Source organism: Trichechus manatus, unplaced genomic scaffold (genome assembly GCF_000243295.1).
Source record: "Trichechus manatus latirostris isolate Lorelei unplaced genomic scaffold, TriManLat1.0 scaffold00062, whole genome shotgun sequence".
NCBI classification, from domain to species: Eukaryota; Metazoa; Chordata; class Mammalia; order Sirenia; family Trichechidae; genus Trichechus; species Trichechus manatus.
Genome location: NW_004443998.1, coordinates 9,942,115 through 9,962,011, shown reverse-complemented (window position 1 = coordinate 9,962,011; position 19,897 = coordinate 9,942,115). Strand labels below are relative to the sequence as shown.

The 19,897-nt window shown below is 38.5% G+C and overlaps 1 protein-coding gene across 3 annotated transcripts in view; it reads left to right on the top strand.

Moving 5' to 3' along the window:
- The window catches only part of RNF13 (ring finger protein 13), a 45,931-nt gene that overhangs the window by 14,037 nt on the left and 11,997 nt on the right, over positions 1-19,897 (top strand). For all 3 annotated transcript variants that reach the window (XM_023733908.1, XM_004379193.2, XM_023733906.1), the window contains exons 3-4: positions 6,281-6,386; positions 15,417-15,510. In XM_023733908.1, the coding sequence (XP_023589676.1) occupies positions 6,281-6,386; positions 15,417-15,510 (200 nt within the window). The remainder of the gene's footprint in view (positions 1-6,280; positions 6,387-15,416; positions 15,511-19,897) is intronic.

The following is a 19,897-nucleotide window of genomic DNA, read 5'->3' as shown; positions in this document are numbered from 1 at the left end:
ACGGGGCTGTCCACTCCCAGGCTGAACAGTGAACCTCGGAGGTAACTTCACCACTGAGCTAAAAGGATGTCTGTGAGCTTCTGATTTTTAGTGTTAGTTAGAAAGTTCTCCTCGCTCATAGATGAGGAGGAATTCTCCCATGTTCAGACTTGTATGGTTTCATTTTCAACATTTATTTCTCTCATTCATTTGTAATTTATCCTGTGTATGGCTTGAGGAATGTATCCAACTGTATCTTTTTCCAAATTGCCACCCAGTTATTCCAACACCACTTCTTAAAAGGTCCTTCCTTTCACCCCATTTGCAGTGCTGCCTTTATTGTTAGTAAACTTTCATATGTAATTGGATTTTCTATTATTTATCATTCATCTGCCAATACCACACTACTTGTATTATTAAAAAAACCAAACTCTTTGCCTTGAAGATGTTGTAATATGCATTAGTATCTCATAAGGCTAGCCATTCCTCCCACCTACACTCTTTTTTTCAGGTTTTTCCTATCCTTCCAATTTTTTTTAAAGCTTTACTGAGAGATATTTGACATACTATAAAAGTCACCCATTTAAAGCATACAATTCAGTGATTTTTAGTATATTCACAGAGTTGGACAACCATCACCATATTCTAATTTTAGAACTTTTTCTATACCCCAAATCGAAACCCAACCCCAGCCCCAGGCAACCACTAATCTACTTTCTGTCTCTATTGTTTCACCTCTTCTGGTCATTTCACATAAATAGAACCATGCAATATGTGATCTTTTGTGACTAGTTTTTCCACTTAGCATGATGTTTCCAAGATTTGTCCATATCGTAGCATGTATTGGTATTTTATTCCTGAATAATATTCCATTGTATGGATATACTACATTGTGTTTATCCATTCATCAGTTGATGAACATTTAGCTTGTTTCCACAATTTGGCTATTATGAATAATACTGTTATGAACATTTATGTACATTTTTTTTGTATATACATACGTTTTCATTTCTCTCGAATGGAATTACTGGGTTATATGGTAATTCAGTGTTTCACTTTTTAAGGAAAACTTCAGACTGTTTTCTAAAGTGACTATACCGTTTTACATTCTCATCTCATCAGCAATGTATAAGGGTTCCAATTTCTCTTCCAAAGGAGTTTAATAATCAACTTATCTAGATCCAAAAAAACCTGATGGTATTTTGTTGTGATGGCATTACATCTGTGAATTAACTCAGGGATCTCTAGGATGTTGAATATTCCTAGCCAAGAACATGGTATATCTTTGCTTTTGTTCAACTCTACTTTTATGCACTCAGGAGTGTTTTGTAGTCGGAAACCAGTGTGAGGAAAACATTTCTTGTTAAATATATGAGTAGGTATTTTATTGTTTGCTATTGTGAATGGGATTTGCTCTTATATCTACTAACTGACTTTTATTCGTATGTATGAAAGCTCATTTTTTGCATGTTGATTTTATAATCGGAAATTTGACTCAATTCCCTTACTGTGGTGGTAATTTTTCCATCGCAAGTAGGAATAGTCTTATCCCTTTTAAATCCTTATGCTTCCAGGTGCTTTCTCTTATCTGGTGGTGTTGGCTAATACCTCAACACCTTGTTAAATTGTAACAGAGATTGTGTGCACCCTTACCTTATTCCTCCACTTTAGTGAGAAAGCCTCTTGTTCCCTTTTAAGGAAGATGCTGGCTTTTTATCATGTTAACAAAGTATCTCTCAGTTCCTGTATTATTGTACTTCATTCTTTTTTTTAACTACTATTTTAAAGAACAGTATAATAGTTCATTATTTAGATATGCCGTAATTTACGTAACCCGTAAAGCCAGCTCAGTTTTAAGCATGGGCTCTGGTGTCACACTTACGTGAATTTAAATCCTGACTTCCTTCACTGCTTATCTGTGTGACCTTCAACAAGTAACTTATCATCTCTGGACCTTAACTTCCTCATCTGTAAAAGTGAGGATAATAGTAGTAACTAAACATATAGTGTTGTTGCGAGGGTTAAACACATTAATAAAATTCTTAGAGGAGTGCCTGGTAGGTAGTAAATGCTAAATAAATGTTAGCTCTTAGTCCCTCTCCCATTTTTTTCTGCTACAGAGAGTGCTGTGATAAATAGCCCTGAGCATAATCGTGCAGTTGGTACAAATGTTTCTTTAGAAAAACACCTGAATGTGGGGTTGCTGAATTGAAGATACACTGTTTTAAATTTCAGTAAATAATTGTCATATTGCCCTCCAAAAAAAGGTGAACCAGTTTATATTTCCACCAACATTTTAGGAAAGCCAGTGTTTTCTACTACTCTTGCCAACAATATATATTATTTGTCTTTTTAATTGTCAATTAGATAAGACAAAAACCCACACCAGTCTGTAAACTGATTGGTATCCTTTTTCTATGTTGGCCTTTTAAAAATTGATCTCTAAAAATACTAGGAAAAGCAAATTATTGAATGACACACAGCTTTTGACAACTGTCGCCAGAGGACAAGGTAGTTGTTGATTATAGTGAGTAGCGAGCTGCACTGGAAAGATTGCCGAGGTGTGGCCTTTAGGAGCTCTTTAACTTCATGGACCTGTTCTCTCCTTTGAAAATGAGGAGCGAGAACAAAGGATCCTTGAGGTTCCTTTAACTCTCAGATTCCCATCTTCTCTGTCACATTAGATCATATGCTTCTTATGGTTAGAGTCTGTTTTTTCATATTTTATCCCTAGCACCTGGCACAGTAACTGGATCACGGTAGGTATTCAGTAAATGCTAGTGGAACTGAACTGCCATGGAGGTATCTGAGGATTCCTCCACAAGGCAGAGCAGTCAAGTGGCAGCCGAACAGGGTGCACCACAAGTGGGGACACAGGGCTGGGTGTGGGGTAGGTCGAGTGGGATGCAGGATGTTTGGTGAGATGTCGGTGAGCTTTGCCTGAGAGGGGCGAATTAGGCAAGTAGTCAGCTGAAGTGGTGGGTGTGCCTGGTAGTCGTGCTGGTCATGGGTCCTGACCTGGAAGGTTGGTCTGTAGGAAAGGAGGCTCTGCTGTGTCTGTGTGTATCCACTGAGATTCAGTAGTTTGGCTTAGTCCTTTGATCCAAGATGGTAGAGGTTAGATATCAGAAAGAACATACGACAAAGCAAGATGTCACGCGTGAACAGAGGAATGAGGAAATTAGACAGGCTATTGTTATAAAGGTTGGCAATTCGAATCTACCCAGAGATGCCTTGGAAGAAAGGCCTGGCACTCTACTTCCAAAAGATCATAGCCGTTGACAACCCTATGGAGCACAATTCTACAGTAAAACACATGAAGTCGCCATGAGTCGGAATCAACTGGACGGCAGCTGTGTTTGTTTTTGTTATAAAGCCTAGGCGTAGGCACCTGCACCACGGTAAGGTTTGAAATCAGCCTGGGAACTCAGGGAAGGAGAAGAAGACCCCACTGCCTGGTTGCTTAGGGCTCTGCTTCCATGGTCAGGCCTTAGCCTCAGAGCTCATGGAGACTGTATTCAGAGGTGGATGTGGAGGCAGTCTGGTAAGATACTAAAGCTGTTTAAATACCTCCTTCCACAAATACAGATTGATCTGGCACTAGGACAGGCTTAAGTTCGCCGACTCAGCTGTGGGAGATCTGGGCAGGCAGAAGAAACAGAAATGAAGCCAGAGGACAGACGTTGTGTGAGAGTTCTTTACCCTGTATTATACTGTCGGTATTACCTATATTATCACCTCCATTGTGAGCAGTTTGGTTAAGAGGCAGCGATACCTGGAATGTTCATTGAACTTTTGATTGAGGATGCTTACAACCTTCTGTGACTTGTAGACCCTTTAAAATTCTCACAGTAGGGCTCCACAGTTCACTGGAGGGGTTTGAAACGTGGCAGGCAGGCATGGATAGGACGGGTAGAACATTCGATTTAGGACCCAGGCCTATGAATCCAACTATGCTGGAAAACTGTGGAATTGATTCCATTCCTGTAATTATAAACACATAGGAAGTTTCCAGTAAGTTATCTTTTTTTCTAGTTCACTGGGCCTTCCTGCTTTGTTCTTTTACCTTGATTTTTCTTCCCTAGTAGCACTATTACTTTATAAGCACCCTAGAGGCTTGTCTCCTAGGACAGTGTTTATTATTTTATGTTATCCAGGCAAAATGTACCTTAGGAAGGCATTAACGTAAGAGGAAAAAAAAAAAAAACAGTAAAAGAAGTGTAAGCTTTGCTACTGCTGAGATACGAAATTTAGGCTATGCAGTTAGTCTTGGTTCTAAACCCCAGCAATGTTAATTGGTAGGTTGGTGGTGGTGGGTGGGAGATTTCAGGGAACCATAAACTCATGGAAGGGCTCTGACACTTAAAAGTGGCACCACTGTGGCTGTTTCTCAGTCCTGGCCCGGCAGTTTCAGAGGTTTGTGCCAAGAGCAGGGCCAAGAGCAGGGCCGTTGTTTACAAAGCTGACCTCATGCTGGAAGAGATCGGATCAAGGAGAGCAGCTGCGCCTGCTGCAGCTCATTTCACTTTTCACACTGATGACTTATCAGTCACTTTAGTATTTTATGAAAAGCTCCAAAAATGCACGCGAACCCTTTGTCTTCCTCTGTTCTGCTGGAAAGCGATAAAAACAGAAAGCTACTTGTGTTCTAGCAGTCCTTTCAGTTCTGGAAAAATATTGTTTGAATTATTGAGGGGAAGTTGCTAATCTTACCTCTTTTTGTTTGCTTTTGTTTTTGGTGAAGCTTGTTAGAGTCCTTTGGATGTGAGTGTAATAGCATAAAAAACATAAAAAACAAACGCATTGCCTTCAAGTCAATTCTGACTCCTAGCAACCCTAGAGGACAGAGTAGAGCTGCCCCACAGGATTTCCAAGGAGCTACTGGTGGATTCGAACTGCCAGCTTCTTTGTTAGCAGCCAAGCTCTTAACCACTGTGCCACCAGGCCACCCATTAATAGCATGAAGTCTAGAAAAAAGCTTTTAAGTAGAAATAAATTTGCTTTCACATTATTTTTCTTAAGTACTGTGGTGTCCTAGGCACTTCTATATGGGGGAAGGAGTCACCCTGTTTTTTATTTCTGTGTATGCTGAGAATTATTATTTGTATTTAAATCTTGTGTTAGGAAGTACCTGGCTTCCTTACCTCAAACCCCCCCCCGCAGGCCGTGACAGAGTAGTACTGCTGACACCACGCTAGTCTAGTAGCACACCTCCTGCCATCGAGTCGATTCCAACTCACTGCGACCCTACAGGACAGAGCGAAACTGCCCTGTAAGGTTTCCAAGGCTGTGATCTTTACGGAAGCAGACTGCCACATCTTTTTCCTGCAGAGCGGCTGGTGGGTTTGAACCGTCAACCTTTTGGTTAGCAGCTGAGTGCTTAACCACTGTGCCACCAGGTTCCTTCCTAGTAACACAGTGGACCTCACATAGAGATCAGTCACGTTACTAAACATTATGCAGATCCTTCCCTAGACTGGAGATTTTCTAATGCATGATTTTGCTTCCATGTAAAATTTGTTCATGCAACACAAATAGTGTGCTTATTCTGATCACAGTTTTATTTCATGCATCCCTGTCAGATTTTTATAATAGTAATATCATAGTAACTACAAAAAAAGCTTAATAACAAAGGAGAATAAGGCATGCGGCATTTCCCCACCATCATACACATTTCTGTGTATTTCAGTCAAGGTTTTCCGGTCAAGCAGTGGAGGTGTTGGGGAATAGCAAGTCACAACACTTAGGAATTCCTTTACCATTGTCCATCCCGCATTTCACAGATGCATGAAAGTACAGAGACTGTGCTCTTCCTCCTTACCTGGTACAGCAGGTACATGAAAAGCAGATAGGTGGGAGGGAGTGTAGTTTTCATCAGTGGGCTCTGTAATTTATGAACAGTAATTTGTTTGGCATGAGGGTTCTTGTTGATATATTAACTAAGGTACAATCGTTGTTTACGCTACTGATTTTGCATATAAAACATAGCTTTTGCCCAGGTTGCTAAACTCAGTAAATAATATCTTTCCAAGATGGACACAGTAAGTATTGGTTGGCTTCTTTTTAATTAGATAGGCAATTTATCTTGGCAAATATGTAAAATAGACTTACAGATGGGGAAAAAGTCCCTTAAATTATTGGAAGTCATGTATTAGGAAATGAGACATGTGTAGTGGATTGAATTGTAGTGTCTAAATGTCTTATTTTTTTCTTTTAGTATTTTTTCTTGTTTTTAAATAATTAACATCATTCTTCGACAACTCTTAGTATTTCTCAATGATTACTTTTTGTTTTCTTCCAGGGGCCACGTCATCTTAGTCCCAGAATTCAGTCTTCCTCTGGAATACTATCTAATCCCCTTCCTCATAATTGTGGGCATCTGTCTCATCCTGATAGTCATTTTCATGGTAGGTCCATTAATTTTAAATGAGTTTTTACAAACATTATCAGGTGTATGGAAAGCCATGGATGGATTTAACGAAACACTGTGCTCATTGAAAGAAGAGTACATATTGTATGAGTCCATTTATATGAAGTTCTGGAAAAGGCAAATGTAATATGGGTGGAAAAAATCAGGACAGTGGTTGTCTCCGGCAGGTTGGGGAGGGCTGAGGATTTCCTGGGAAGGGTTTGACAGAACTTTCTGGGATGAGAGTAATGTTCTGTATCTTGATGGAGGTATGAGTCGCACAACTGTATGCATTTGTCTGAACTCAATGAATTGTACACTTAAATATTGTGCATTTCATTATGTAAATTTTACATAAAAGAAAAAATGTAAACAAATACTAAACTCTGATTAATGTATGCATGCTGAAGTATTTGGGGGAAGAATACAGATGTCTGCAATGGACTTTGAAATGCATTGTAAAAAAAATAAGAGGAAAAAATAGGATGTATTGATGGGTTAAGAGTTTGGCTGCTAAACCAAAAGGTCAGTACTTCGAATCCACTAGGCGCTCCTTGGAAACCCGATGGGGCAGTTCTACTCTGTCCTATAGGGTCACTATGAGTCGGAATCAACTCGACGGCAACGAGTTTGTTTTTTGGTTTTATTGATGGGTAGATAGAAGGATGGATAGATGGATAAGTGATTTTTAAAAAGTACCGAAAACCAAACACATTGCCGTTGAGTTGATTTCGACTCACAGCGACCCTTTAGTAAGTAAGATGTTAATTGCAGAATCTAGGTGGTAGATGCATGAATGTTCATTGTAAAATTCTTTCAACTTTTTTTTTGTGTTAAAAATTTCGTAGTAAAATGTAAAAAAAAGAGTAGTAGGAGGGTTTGAGGTCAAGGGAAGATAACATACTGTTTATCCAGAACAGTCGTTTACAAAGTGTAGTCCCGTAATCTTCTGGGATCTAGAAGGTTAAAACAGTGTTCATAATAACACTAAGACGTTAATTTGTGCTTGTCACTCCCATTCCTTCACATATCTGTATTGTAGGTTTCTAGAGGTTCTATGATGTGTGATACCAAAGCAGATTGAATGCAGAAGAAGATAGGAGAAACCATCTGTATTTTATGGAGAATTTTAAAAAGAAACTTGCAAAGATATCAAATAGTCCCACTATTTTCACTACATTTTTTTTTGTTCATTTTTTATAAAAATATTCACGTTAATGTGTAATGAGTTTATTAGTACATAGAATGTATATATTTGTAGATTGGATGCCATCTTTAAAATGTGCAGTTGTCCCATGATGCCACGGTATTTTTTCCATTTATTTAGGTCTTTCATATCCTGCAGTTTAATAATTTCCTTTTTCTGTTACGGTTTTGCATGTCTTTTATTAGATTTATTCCATAAATATAGTTTTTGTTGCTACTGTGACAGGGGTATTAAAATTACATTTTCTAAGTGGTTATTACTGGGACATAAGAATATCAGTGATTTTTTAAAAAATAAACTTAATTTTGGGGTAATATTATGTTTACTGAAAAATTGCAAAGAAGACAGTTCCTGTACATCCGTCATCCAGCGTCCTCCATCGTTGGCATCTGACGTTACCTTGGGGCCCTTGTCAAAGCTAAGGAAGTGACATTGGTACATTACTGTTAACTAAACTCCAGACTTTATTTGGATTTCACCAGTTTTTCTATTAATGTTCTCTTTCTGTTCCAAGATCCAACTCTGGGTCCCCCACTGCGTTAGTATCATGTCTTCCTAGTCTCCTCTGATCTATGACAGTGTCGTAGTCTTTTCTTGTATTTCATGACCTTGACAGTCTTAAGGAGTACTGGTCAGGTGTCCTATAGGATGTTCCTCAATCTGATGTTTTTCTCATAATTAGACTGACTTATGGGTTTTTCAAGGAGCCCTGGTGGCGTGAACAGTTAAGCACCCAGCTGCTGAAAGGCTGGTAGTTCGAATTCACCCAGTGGCTCCGTGGGAGAAAGACCTGGCGATCTGCTTCCATAAAGATTACAGCCAAGAAAACTCTGTGAGGCAGTTCCACTCTGTTGCCTGGGGTCGCTATGAGTCACCATCAGCTGGCCAGCACCTAATAACAACAACATTGGGTTTTTCAAAAGAATGCCACAGAGGTGAAGTGCCCTTCTTTTCACGTATTAGGAGTACATGATATCCACGTAACATCACTGATGATGCTCCCCTTCATCCCTTGAAGATAGTGTTTGCCAGGTTTCTCCACTTTTCCATTTCCCTTCTCTATTTCTTTGTAAGTCACTACGTGTAAAGGTGGGAGGGGTGGGAATGAAGCTTCCCCTCCTGGAGGGGGGAATATCTACATACATTATTTGGAGTTCTTCTGTAAGGAAAATTTGTCCCGTCTCCACATTATTCATTCAGTCATTTATTCATATTAGTATACACTCATGTAAATATATTTTACATTTTGGGTTATAATCCAACACTACTTTTTTTATTTTTGTTGTTTAAAAATTTTTTTATTTATTTTGTTATTGTTGAGAATATATACAGTAAAACATAACACCAGTTCAACAGTTTCTACATGTACAATTCAGCATCATTTATTACATTCTTCGAGTTGTACAACTTTTCTCACCCTCCTTTTCTAAGTTGTTCCTGCCCCATTAACATAAACTCTCTTCCCCCTAAGTTTCCTATCTATTGTTCCTGTTGTCATTCTGATCCCATATAGATGGTTCTTAAAAAAGCATAATGCTCAAGGCAGACAGTTTTTACTAGTTAAGCTAAACTATTGTTCGTTTTTCAGAAGACTTCAGGGGATGTTTTTGGTTTAGGGTTCAAAGATTATTTCAGGGCAGTAGTTTCAGGAGTTCATCCAGCCTCCATGGCTCCAAAAAGCCTGATGTCCATGAAAATTTGAAATTCTCTTCTACAGTTTCTCTCTTTTGATCACGATTCTTCTATAGAATCTTTGATCAAAATGTTTGGTAATGGTAGCCAGGCACCATCCAGTTCTGGTCTCAGGGCAAACGAAACGGTTGTTCATGGAGACAATTAGCCACATGTTCTATATCCTTCTCCTGTTTTTGACCAGAGCACTGGTGGCACAATGGATAAGCGTTCAGCTGCTAACCAAAAGGTGAGCAGTTTGAATCCACCAGCTGCTCCTTGGACACCTTACGGGGCAGTTCAGCTTCTGTCCTGTAGGTTTGCTATGAGTGGGAATCGACTCGATGGCAACGAGTTTTTTGGTTTTCTAGACTCTCCTTCTTCTTCTGTTGCTCTGGGTGGATAGAGACCAATTGTGCCTTGAATGGCCGCTTGCAAGCTTTTAAGACCCCAGGCACGACACAAGGAACTGGGAGATAGACCAGAAGCACTACACACGTTATTAGGTCAATTAAGTGGTATGTCCCCTGAAACCATGACCCTAAACCTCCAAACCAAGGAACCAGATCCCATGAGGTGTTTGGTTGTACATAAGCAGCCTCAGCAGCTACTCTGTTTTTTGTTGTTTAAATTTTTCCAGATTTGGCCATTGGGAGCTCTGTCAGGTTGAATCCTGTCTCCCTTTGATTTGTCCCCATCCTTTTGTAAGTACTTCTTACTGTCTGGTATTTTAAGATGCTGCCAGCTCTTGTTGTATGTTTCCTGCTGTAGCCCTAGAATCAGACATTTCTCCAAGATGCCCTGGTTTCTTTTATTGAAGAGTTGTATTTAGCAACCAAGGTTTGGGCACTGGGCATTATTGTTTGTGTATATTTATCTTGTGTCCACAAACTTGCTGAATTCTATTCTGGTAATTTGTTGATTCTCTTGGGTTTTCAGTGTAACAGCTTTGAAGTATAGAAAGTTAGAAAACCAAACAACAAAAAATGCCCTTAGCAAACCAGGAGTAGAGGTAAATACTCTGAAGCTGAAAAGGTTATTGACTAAAAACTTAGAACAAACACTATTAAATAGTGAAGTATTAGAAGCCTTACCTTTAAAGTCAGAACAACAGAAGGATGCCTGTTGTGTCTACTTCTTAACATTATGGTATACTTTCTGGTAAAACAAGGGAAAAAAACAATGTAAAAATAGTGTTATTAGAAATAAAGAAACCAAATTTTTATCTTTTCTTTTTGTTGTTGTTAATAATGAATGGGTGCTGAATTATATGTCTCCTTTCTGTTGAAATGATCATTGGTTTTTCTCTCTTTTGCTCCATTCTTATGTTGGATTAGATTAGTTTGTTTTGTGATATTAAAAAATCCTTGCTTTCTTAAGATAAACCCTACTTAATTATGATGTATAAATTTTGTCCTTTCATTTTTGGATTATTCAGATTTCAATTATGGGCCAGTCTTAGACTTGAACATAGATGTAAAAATTCTAAATAAAATACCAGTCTGAATGTCCACATAAAGGAAAGCTTTAGTTTTATGGGACTAGAATAATCTCGATATCAAAACTGCCCCATTGCTGTCAAGTCAATTCTGACTCATTGTGACCCTATAGGACAGAGTAGAACTGCTCCATAGGGTTTCCAAGGAGCGGCTGGTGGATTTGAACTGCCAGCCTTTTGATTAGCAGCCATGCTTTTAACCAGTGCGTCACCAGAGGGCTCCAATATCAAAACTAGATAACCAGTATTGTCTAGAAACTAGTGTCTTCCCCTTATTTTCTAAAATAATTTTTAAATAAAATTTGGTTTTTCTATTATTTGACTTTTTAATGGAAGTTCCCATAATGTCATTTAGATCTAATGATCTTTTTCATAGTTACCTGGGCATTCAGATGTTTTCCTACTTTTTTTTACTAAATTATATTTCTAAGAAATTGTCTGTTTTCAAATGTAGTAGCATAAAGTAGTTTATAATATTTTTTAGGATTTTGTGGTTAAGAGTTCAGGCTGCTAACCAAAAGGTTGGCAGCTCGAATCCACCAGCCACTCCTCGGAAACCCTTGGGGCATTTCTACTCTGTCCTGTAGGTTGCTATGAATCGGAATTGACTCGACGGCAGCGGGTTTGGTTATGGTTTATATGTGCTGTGCAGTATGTTCTCTTTATTCATATTCATTTGCCTTGCTCAGTCTTGTCAGAAGTTTACCTTTTTAATCTTTCAAAGAAGTAGTCTTTGAGGTTTGTTTCTTCCTTTCATTCAACAAATATTTATTCTACACCTACCTTGAACTCTAGGGTCTTAGGACTTACCAGTGAACAGAATATATAAAAATCTCTGATGCCAGATAACTTACATTCCAGTGGAACTTACAAGTCTTTGCTTCTTTTTCATCTGTCTCATTAATTTCTGCTTTTACTGTCATTGTTTTCTTTCTTCTACTTTGTTTGGATTTATTTACTTTTCTTTTTCTAGCTTGTTGAGCTATACACATATTAAATTTTTTTTCTCCAGTAAATGCATTTAGGTTATAACTTTCCCTTCAGAATCACTTTGGCTGCACACCACAACTATTGACAAGCAATCTTTTTTATTCTCATTTGGTTTCTTTTTTTATATAGGATGCTTCTTTACCACCCTTGATGTTTCCATCCATGTGAAGGGGAACTTAGTGTAATTCCTAGCCTTTGTCTTAGAGGAAATGAAATGACTTATCTGAGTGGTGCATTTGGGAACAATATATCGGCCATTCTAGGCCTACCTCCATCTGCTTTGCCTTTGGACCAGCCTTTCTTCAGGGTTTAGTTGTTCATTTAGCTCCACCAGGATTGGTTCCGCTCCCCTGGGTAAGGGGGAGGGGAAGGACTACTTTATTCCATAGTTGTCTGCTGTCTGTATCTATTAGGTAAATCAGCCTAATTCTGTGGTTCAGTCAAAAGTTCTGTTTCTTTTTCCATTGAGTTAGGTACTCTACCTTGCTGCCACCTGCCAGTTCATGGTCTTATTTCTCAAGTCATTTAGAATCCAGGTGGAAGAGAGACAAGCTGATTATAAGGCCCCCTCAGAAATTAAAATATCCATTATGATTTCTTGTGTGATGTATGAATTTAGTAAATTTTTAAATTTCAAAAACCTTATTTTTTTCTATTAATGTCTAATACAGTTGCATTGTGGACAGAAAACATGGTCTGTATATTATGGATTCTTTAGGTATTTCCAAAGACCTGTTTTGTGGCATAGTTATGTGGCTAAATTTTTAAAAGTTTCCCAAGGCGGAAAATGTGGACTGTAGAGTTCTCTATATGTCGTATTAGGTTAAGCTTGTAGATTTGTTTTGTCTGGTCTTTTTTAAAAGCATTTTTTTAAACAACTTCATTGTGAAATAATTCATATACCATGCAGTTCACCCATTTAAAGTGTACAATCCATGGCTTTTAGTATAGTCACAGAGTGGTGCGGCCATCACCTCACTTGTCTTTAGTCTTTTACACTCTTCTATTCTATAAAGCATCAAAGCATCACAGGTGTGAAGATTGATATCCTAGGCATTAGTGAGCTAAAATGGACTGGTGTTGGCCATTTTGAATCAGAAGTCATATGGTCTGCTATGCCAGGAATGAGAAATTAAATAAGAACAGTGCTGCATTCATCATCAAAAAGAACATTTCAAGATCTATCCAGAAATTCAATGCTATGGATAATAGGATAATATCCAAATGCCTAAAAGGAAGACCAGTTAATATGACTATTATTCAAATGGACACACCCACCACTAATGCCAAAGATGAAGAAATTGAAGATTTTTACCAACTTCTGCAGTCTGAAATTGATCAAACATGCAATCAAGATGCATTGATAATTACAGATGATTAGAATACGAAAGTTGGAAACAAAGAACGATCACTAGTTGGAAAATATGGTCTTGGTGATAGAAATGATGCAGGAGATTGCATAATAGAATTTTGCAAGACCAATGACTTCTTCATTGCAAATACCTTTTTTCAACAACATAAATGGTGACTATACACGTGGACCTTGCCAGATGGAATACACAGGAATCAAATCAGCTACATCTGTGGAAAGAGACGATGGAGAAGCTGAATATCATCAGTCAGAACAAGGCCAGGGGAACAATCCTTCAGTTGCTCATATGCAAGTTCAACTTGAAGATGAAGATAACTAAAGCAAATCCACGAGAGCCGAAGTACGACCTTTAGCGTATCCCACCTGAATTTAGGGACCATCTCAAGAATAGATTTGATGAATTGAATGCTAATGACCAGGTGAGTTGTAGGATGACATCAAGGACATCATACATGAAGAAAGCAAAAGGTCATTAAAAAGACAGAAAAGAAAAAAAAGTCCAAAATGGATGTCAGAAGAGATTCTGAAACTTGCTCTTGAACGTAGAGTAGTTAAAGCAAAAGGAAGAAATGATGAAGTAAAAGAGCTGAACAGAAGATTTCAAAAGGCACCTCAAAAAGACAAAGTAGTATAATGAAATGAGCAAAGACCTGGAGTTAGAAAACCAAAAGGGAAGGACACACTCGGCATTTCTCAAGCTGAAAGAACTGAAGAAAAAAATTCAAGCCTTGAGTTGTAATACTGAAAGATACTATGGGTAAAATATTGAACGACGCAGGAAGCATCAAAAGACGATGGAAGGAATACATAGAGTCACTGTACCAAAAAGAATTGGTCAAAGTTCAGCCATTTCAGGGGGTAGGATATGATCAAGAACTGATGATAGTGAAGGAAGAAGTCCAAGCTACTCTGAAGGCAGTGGCAAAAAACAAAGCTCCAAGAATTGACTGAATACCAACTGAGATATTTCAACAAACAGATGCAACGCTGGAAGCGCTTACTCGTCTATGCCAAGAAATTTGGAAGACAACTACCTAGCCAGCTGACTGGAAGAGATCCATATATATGACTATTCCAAAGAAAGGTGATACAACAGAATGCAGAAATTATTGAACAATATCATTAATATCGCATGCAGGTAAAATTACGCTGAAGATAATTCAGAAATGGTGGCAGCAGGTGCATCAACAGGGAACTGCAAGAAACTCAAGCTGGTTTCCGAAGAGGATGTGGCACAAGGGATATCACTGCTGATGTCAGGTGGATCATGGCTGAAAGCGGAGAATACCAGAAAGATGTTTACTTGTGTTTTATTAACCACGCAAAGGCATTTGACTGCGTGGATCATAACAGATTATGGATAACATTGTAAAGAATGGGAATTCCAGAACACTTCATTGTGCTCATGGGAACCTGTACATAGATCAAGAGGCAGTTGTTCAAACAGAACAAGGGGATACTGCGTGGTTTAAAGTCAGGAAAGGTGTGTGTCAAGGTTGTATCCTTTCACCATACTTACTCAGTCTGTATGCTGAGCAGATAATCCGAGAAGCTGGACTATATAAAAAAGAATGTGGCATCAGGATTGGTGGAAGACTCATTAACAACTTGTGATATACAGATGGCACAACCTTGCTTGCATAGGAGTGCACCTTGAAACCCTCAGCCATCAGGGCCTTTGTCTATTTCCGGTAAACCCTGGAGTTGTCAATGCATCAACTTATACATTTGATGCTCCCTCTTTGGTTCTGGCCCCTGTGGATTTCTCTTTCATTCTTGCAAGCCCAGTCATTTGTAGTTAAAACATTTTGTATATTTTCTCCAGCATTTCTAGGTATTTGTCATAGAGAAATTCTGTGTTCTGTTGTGCTGCTGGAAATAAAAATGCAGTAACTAACAAGTGTATGTTTGAAAATTTTATTAGTTTGTAACTTACAGGAATCTCAACCCTCCCATTCATCTTGATCCACTGGAGTCTTGGTCATGTATAGTCTACCATCTGTGTTCTTGTAAAAAAAAAAAAAGTTATATGTTATTTACAATGCCTCTGTCAGACTAAGAGTAAGTTAAAGATTTCAAGGTCAATGAATACAAATTTGAAGGATAATTTATGGGGTAACTAATCACTAATGTAATTTAATGCTTTAGTTAATCATATTACTGCGATAAGCATTTAAGCGACTTGAATTGGTTTGCAGCAGCTATCTAGGAACTTAAAAAGGCATTTGTTATTTTAGTATTTTGTTTGCATGTTTAATATCTGACTCCTTTTTTTCTCTTTTACTTTCAGATCACAAAATTTGTCCAGGACCGACATAGAGCTAGGAGAAATAGACTTCGTAAAGATCAACTTAAGAAACTCCCTGTACATAAATTCAAGAAAGGTAAGTGAATACTTTTATTTTCTAAATTATCACTCTTAGTTTACTTACGAATACGTGGCAACCATACTGTAATGCTGCTTTCTGAGTCTGCCATACACTGTGCCCAATCCATTATATGGATATACCACATTTGATGTATTTGATGTGTTCATTCATTCGTTGATGGACAGTTGGGTTCTTTCCACCTTTTGGTAACTGTGAATAATACTGCAGTGTTCACTGGTATACGAGTTACCTGTTTGAGGCCCTGCTTTCAAGTCTTTTAGGCATATAAATCAAACCTGTTGCTGTCGAGTTGATAGGACGGAGCAGAACTCTGCCCCATATGGTTTCCAGGGTTGTAAATCTTTATGGAATTAGACTGCCACATCTTTCTCCCAAGGAGCAGCTGGGGGGTCCCAACTGCCACCCCTTTGGTTAGCTGCCAAGCATCTAACCACTGTGCCACCAGGGCTCCTTTTTGGCATATACCTAGGTGTGGAATTGTCATGTCATATGGTAATTCCGTGTTTAATTTTTTGAGGCACTGCCAAACTGTTTTTGAAAGCAGCTGCACCATTTTACAATCCCACTGTTGTTGTTGTTAGGTGCCGGCGAGTCAGTTCCAACTCATAGTGGCCCTGTGTACAACAGAACCAAACACTGCCCAGTCCTGCGCCATCCTCACAATCGTTGTTATGCTTGAGCCCACTGTTGCAGCCACTGTGTCAGTCCATCTCATTGAAGGTCTTCCTCTTTGTCTCTGACCCTCTGCTTTACCAAGCATGATGTCCTTCCCTAGGGACTGGTCCCTCCTGTCATTAATCATTAAACTCATTGCCGTTGAGTCGATTCCGACTTACAGAGATCCTATAGGACACGGTAGAACTGCCCCATAGGGCTTCCAACGAGCACCTGGTGGATTCGAACTGCCGACCTTCTGGTTAACAGCCATAGCTCTTAACCACTACGCCACCAGGGTTTCCATCATTAGTCATTAGGGAAGTGCAAATCAAAACCACAGTGAGATACCACTTCACCCTAACGAAGATGGCTATTATTTTTTTAAAAATAGTTTTTTAAAAAACAGTTTTTATTATTAAAAAACTGGTGGCACAGTGGTTAAGAGCTATGGCTGCTAACCAAAAGGTCGATGTTCGAATCCACCAGCCACTCCTTGGAAACCCTATGGAGCAGTTCTCCTCTGTCCTAGAGGGTCGCTATGAGTTGGAATTGACTCCATTGCAATGGGGATTTTATAGAAAGAACTACTGATTTAGTTAATCTAGACATTTTACCCCTAGTTCTCTCACTAAACACTGCCCTGCTGTTGTGAGGTCCCTGCTGTGTGAGTTGAGATGATACAGGACAGATTACTAACTTAACATTGGCACACTTGTCTGCTATCTGGTTAATCCAGTAATTTACATTCCTCACTCAGTCAAGGCCATTCTAGTGAAGTACACTTGAAATTTCTGTTTCAGACAGAACAAATGGAAGGCATTATCAGAACAGTGATACAAATCTACTTGCTAAAAAATAAATGACTTATTGGTTTGCTGACAATAATATCATCCTCATCCGTCTAAGACTCATTATAATTAAAATCGTCTTAAGTGCTCTACTGGTATATACTGTGAATTGACATTTATACAGTGAGCAGGGTAATAGATTCAGAATATAACTGCTGCTTATTTTTTAAAGTATTTTTTGTTTCTGATTTAACTACTCAAAGACAGATTTTTAAAAACTGTTAAAATAGGGTGAGGTAGAAACTATTAAAACACGGTGGCTACATTTATAGCAGAGCCCTGGTGGTGCAGTGGTTAAGGGCTTGGCTGCTAACCAAAGGTCAGCAGTTCAAATCCAGCCGCTCCTTGAAAACCCTGTAGGGCAGTTCTGCTTTGTCCTGTAGGGTCGCTAAGAGTCAGAATCAACTCGACAGCAGCTGGTATGGTCCAACAGCAGCTGGTATGGTGTGGTATACATGTATAGCCATCAGAATGACTGTTCCTTACTTCATAGATTCCCTCTCCACTGGTCCCCCAAACTGCATTCTTTGCTTTTATTTGTAAAGGAAAAGTATTCAAAATAGTACTTCTGTTCTTGAGACCACCAAAAAAAGAAAGAAATGGCCATGAAGAATTTTGTTGGGTTTCATTCCTATAGTTTCCTAGACCTAAACTGCATTTGATAGTTCCCAGACTGTGTGAGGTGCCCAGGCCACTGCATGACCTCATGGGGTGCTGCAGTGATTTTACATTTTCAGGAAGAACACAGGGGCAGCCCTCAGACCCTGCCGTGAGCTACTGGCTCATCGTACTTTAGTTTCCACGTTAGATCGCCAACAGTCCTTCAAATGATGGCTATATTTTTGTGAATCTAGGTGGTTGTGATAAAAAGCAGGTCGAGCGTGAAAGTCAGCGTGCTGCAGGAGATGCAAGTAGCAATGTCCATTCCGATTCCAAGGTTTGAGAAGTCGTGCAGGGCTTAACAGCACTAAGTTGTTAGACATAAAACGTTTGGACCTAACTGTTCAATAAAGAGAACGTTTTGGAGTTTCTCTTGGTCTAGAGGTGCTGTGAAAAAATTCCTGAGACACTGAAGATACTTTGAACTGAGAAGGTTTGGGAGCCTCTGCCATAGTCTGTTACAGTATTTCTGCTTGTGATCCGTTTGCCTAATGTTCCCTTTTCTTAAATAACGGCTCTAGAATCAGTAGCACAAGATTCAAAGCATGAGCGAAAATTAAAATGTTTCCTGAGCTTTGAAAAGAATAATTATTGATAATAATTAATGTGTAAAAATTAAACACAAAGGGTATGTCATGAAACATAATCAGAGTAATAGTCGGGAGCCAGAAGACAGCTTTTAACACCTCATTGGTGTTGGCTTTGATACTCAGTGCCTTCCTGTGATTGCAAAGTGATGCTGCAAATTGAACATGAATGGATTTGTAAATGGTATCTAAGTTCCCCTAATCCTTTGTGGATTGTTGCTTAAGTGCAGGCTTCATTTATAACTATTTGGATGAGAAAAAGATACTGAACCATGCATTGTAGAAAATAAGATACTATTTTCCAAAAGATATTAAAGATATTAAAGTCTGTTATTCTGAAGTCCATGCAATAGAATATTATGTAACTATTTTTAAATGTTTTAAAATACTTCTTTCACTCATTCATTTATGGAATAAATATAATTCATATTTCCATTAATTAACTGAGCAAATAATTACTGAGCACAGAACAAGTCTCTTCAGATAGTAGTAACAGCTCCGGCTTTTCTTGAAATCTTACCCAAAATTTAGTTTGTAAGGCTGTTCACAACATTTGTATAAACCTAGATTCTCATGCACTATAATTCAGAATTTTCATTACTAAGTTGTAAGTTATCATCCATCCAAATTTAGAAAAACGTCTTTTTTGTATGAGTTAATGCATTTCATGATTCAGAATTTTCTGGTTTTGCCCTAGCCCACATAAGCAACTTCTTCTCTCCTCCTCTGTTTGCTTTTACTGTTGTCTTCACTTTCCCAGCTCCCACTGTTACCCAGCGACTGTGAACTGAAAGGCATTTCTCAGAGAGAGGAAAAAGTGGCATTGGGTGGTAATTATTAACTTTATTTTGAGGACAAAGGAAGGTGTTTTTTAGGGCCAGGAGGCCACAAGTACTGGGGAGATGAATAATCTTCCTCAGTAGGTACCTATCAAAACTAATAGATAATTCTGTTTTTCTTCTCTCACACTTTTTTTTTTTTTACAAACACAGACATTGCCCAGACCATTCTCTCCGATTTACATGAAATACTTTATAGAACTAAAAAGATCAGTAGATGAACCAAAGATTTATAGAGACATGTTTACTGTGAATCACTCATCTTGATGTCATCTTCGCTAGTCCCACCCCTTTCCACATTTGATTTTGGATGTGTGTGTTTCATGACACTGCCTGACCACACCCAGGACACCCCGTGTTTGTTTACAGTACACTGTTAAAATGACCCATGGTGAAAAATACTTGGGCAAACAGTAACTGCAAATGACCCCAAAAGACAAGAAATACTATTCAGATTAATACAGATGCCATTTTCCACCTTTCACGCTCTCAAGGGTTTAAAAACACTAACCATCCAGTATTTGTGAGGGCTGAGAAATGGGCGTTCTCGTACCTTTCACTGCTGTCTGCTGTGGATAGCAGAGGTTCTTAAAATCCCTACTGGGAATATTCTGGCCATGTGTGAAAGAGCTCTTAAAATGCTTATATTCCTTGACCCAATAATTTCAGTTATAGAAATTAATCCCAAGGAAATAATCAGAGTAATATATAAGGATTTAAAGTTGTTCGGTTTTGTTACCCGTTATAGTGAGGAAAAGCTAAACACAGTAACCAATAGTAGGGATATATT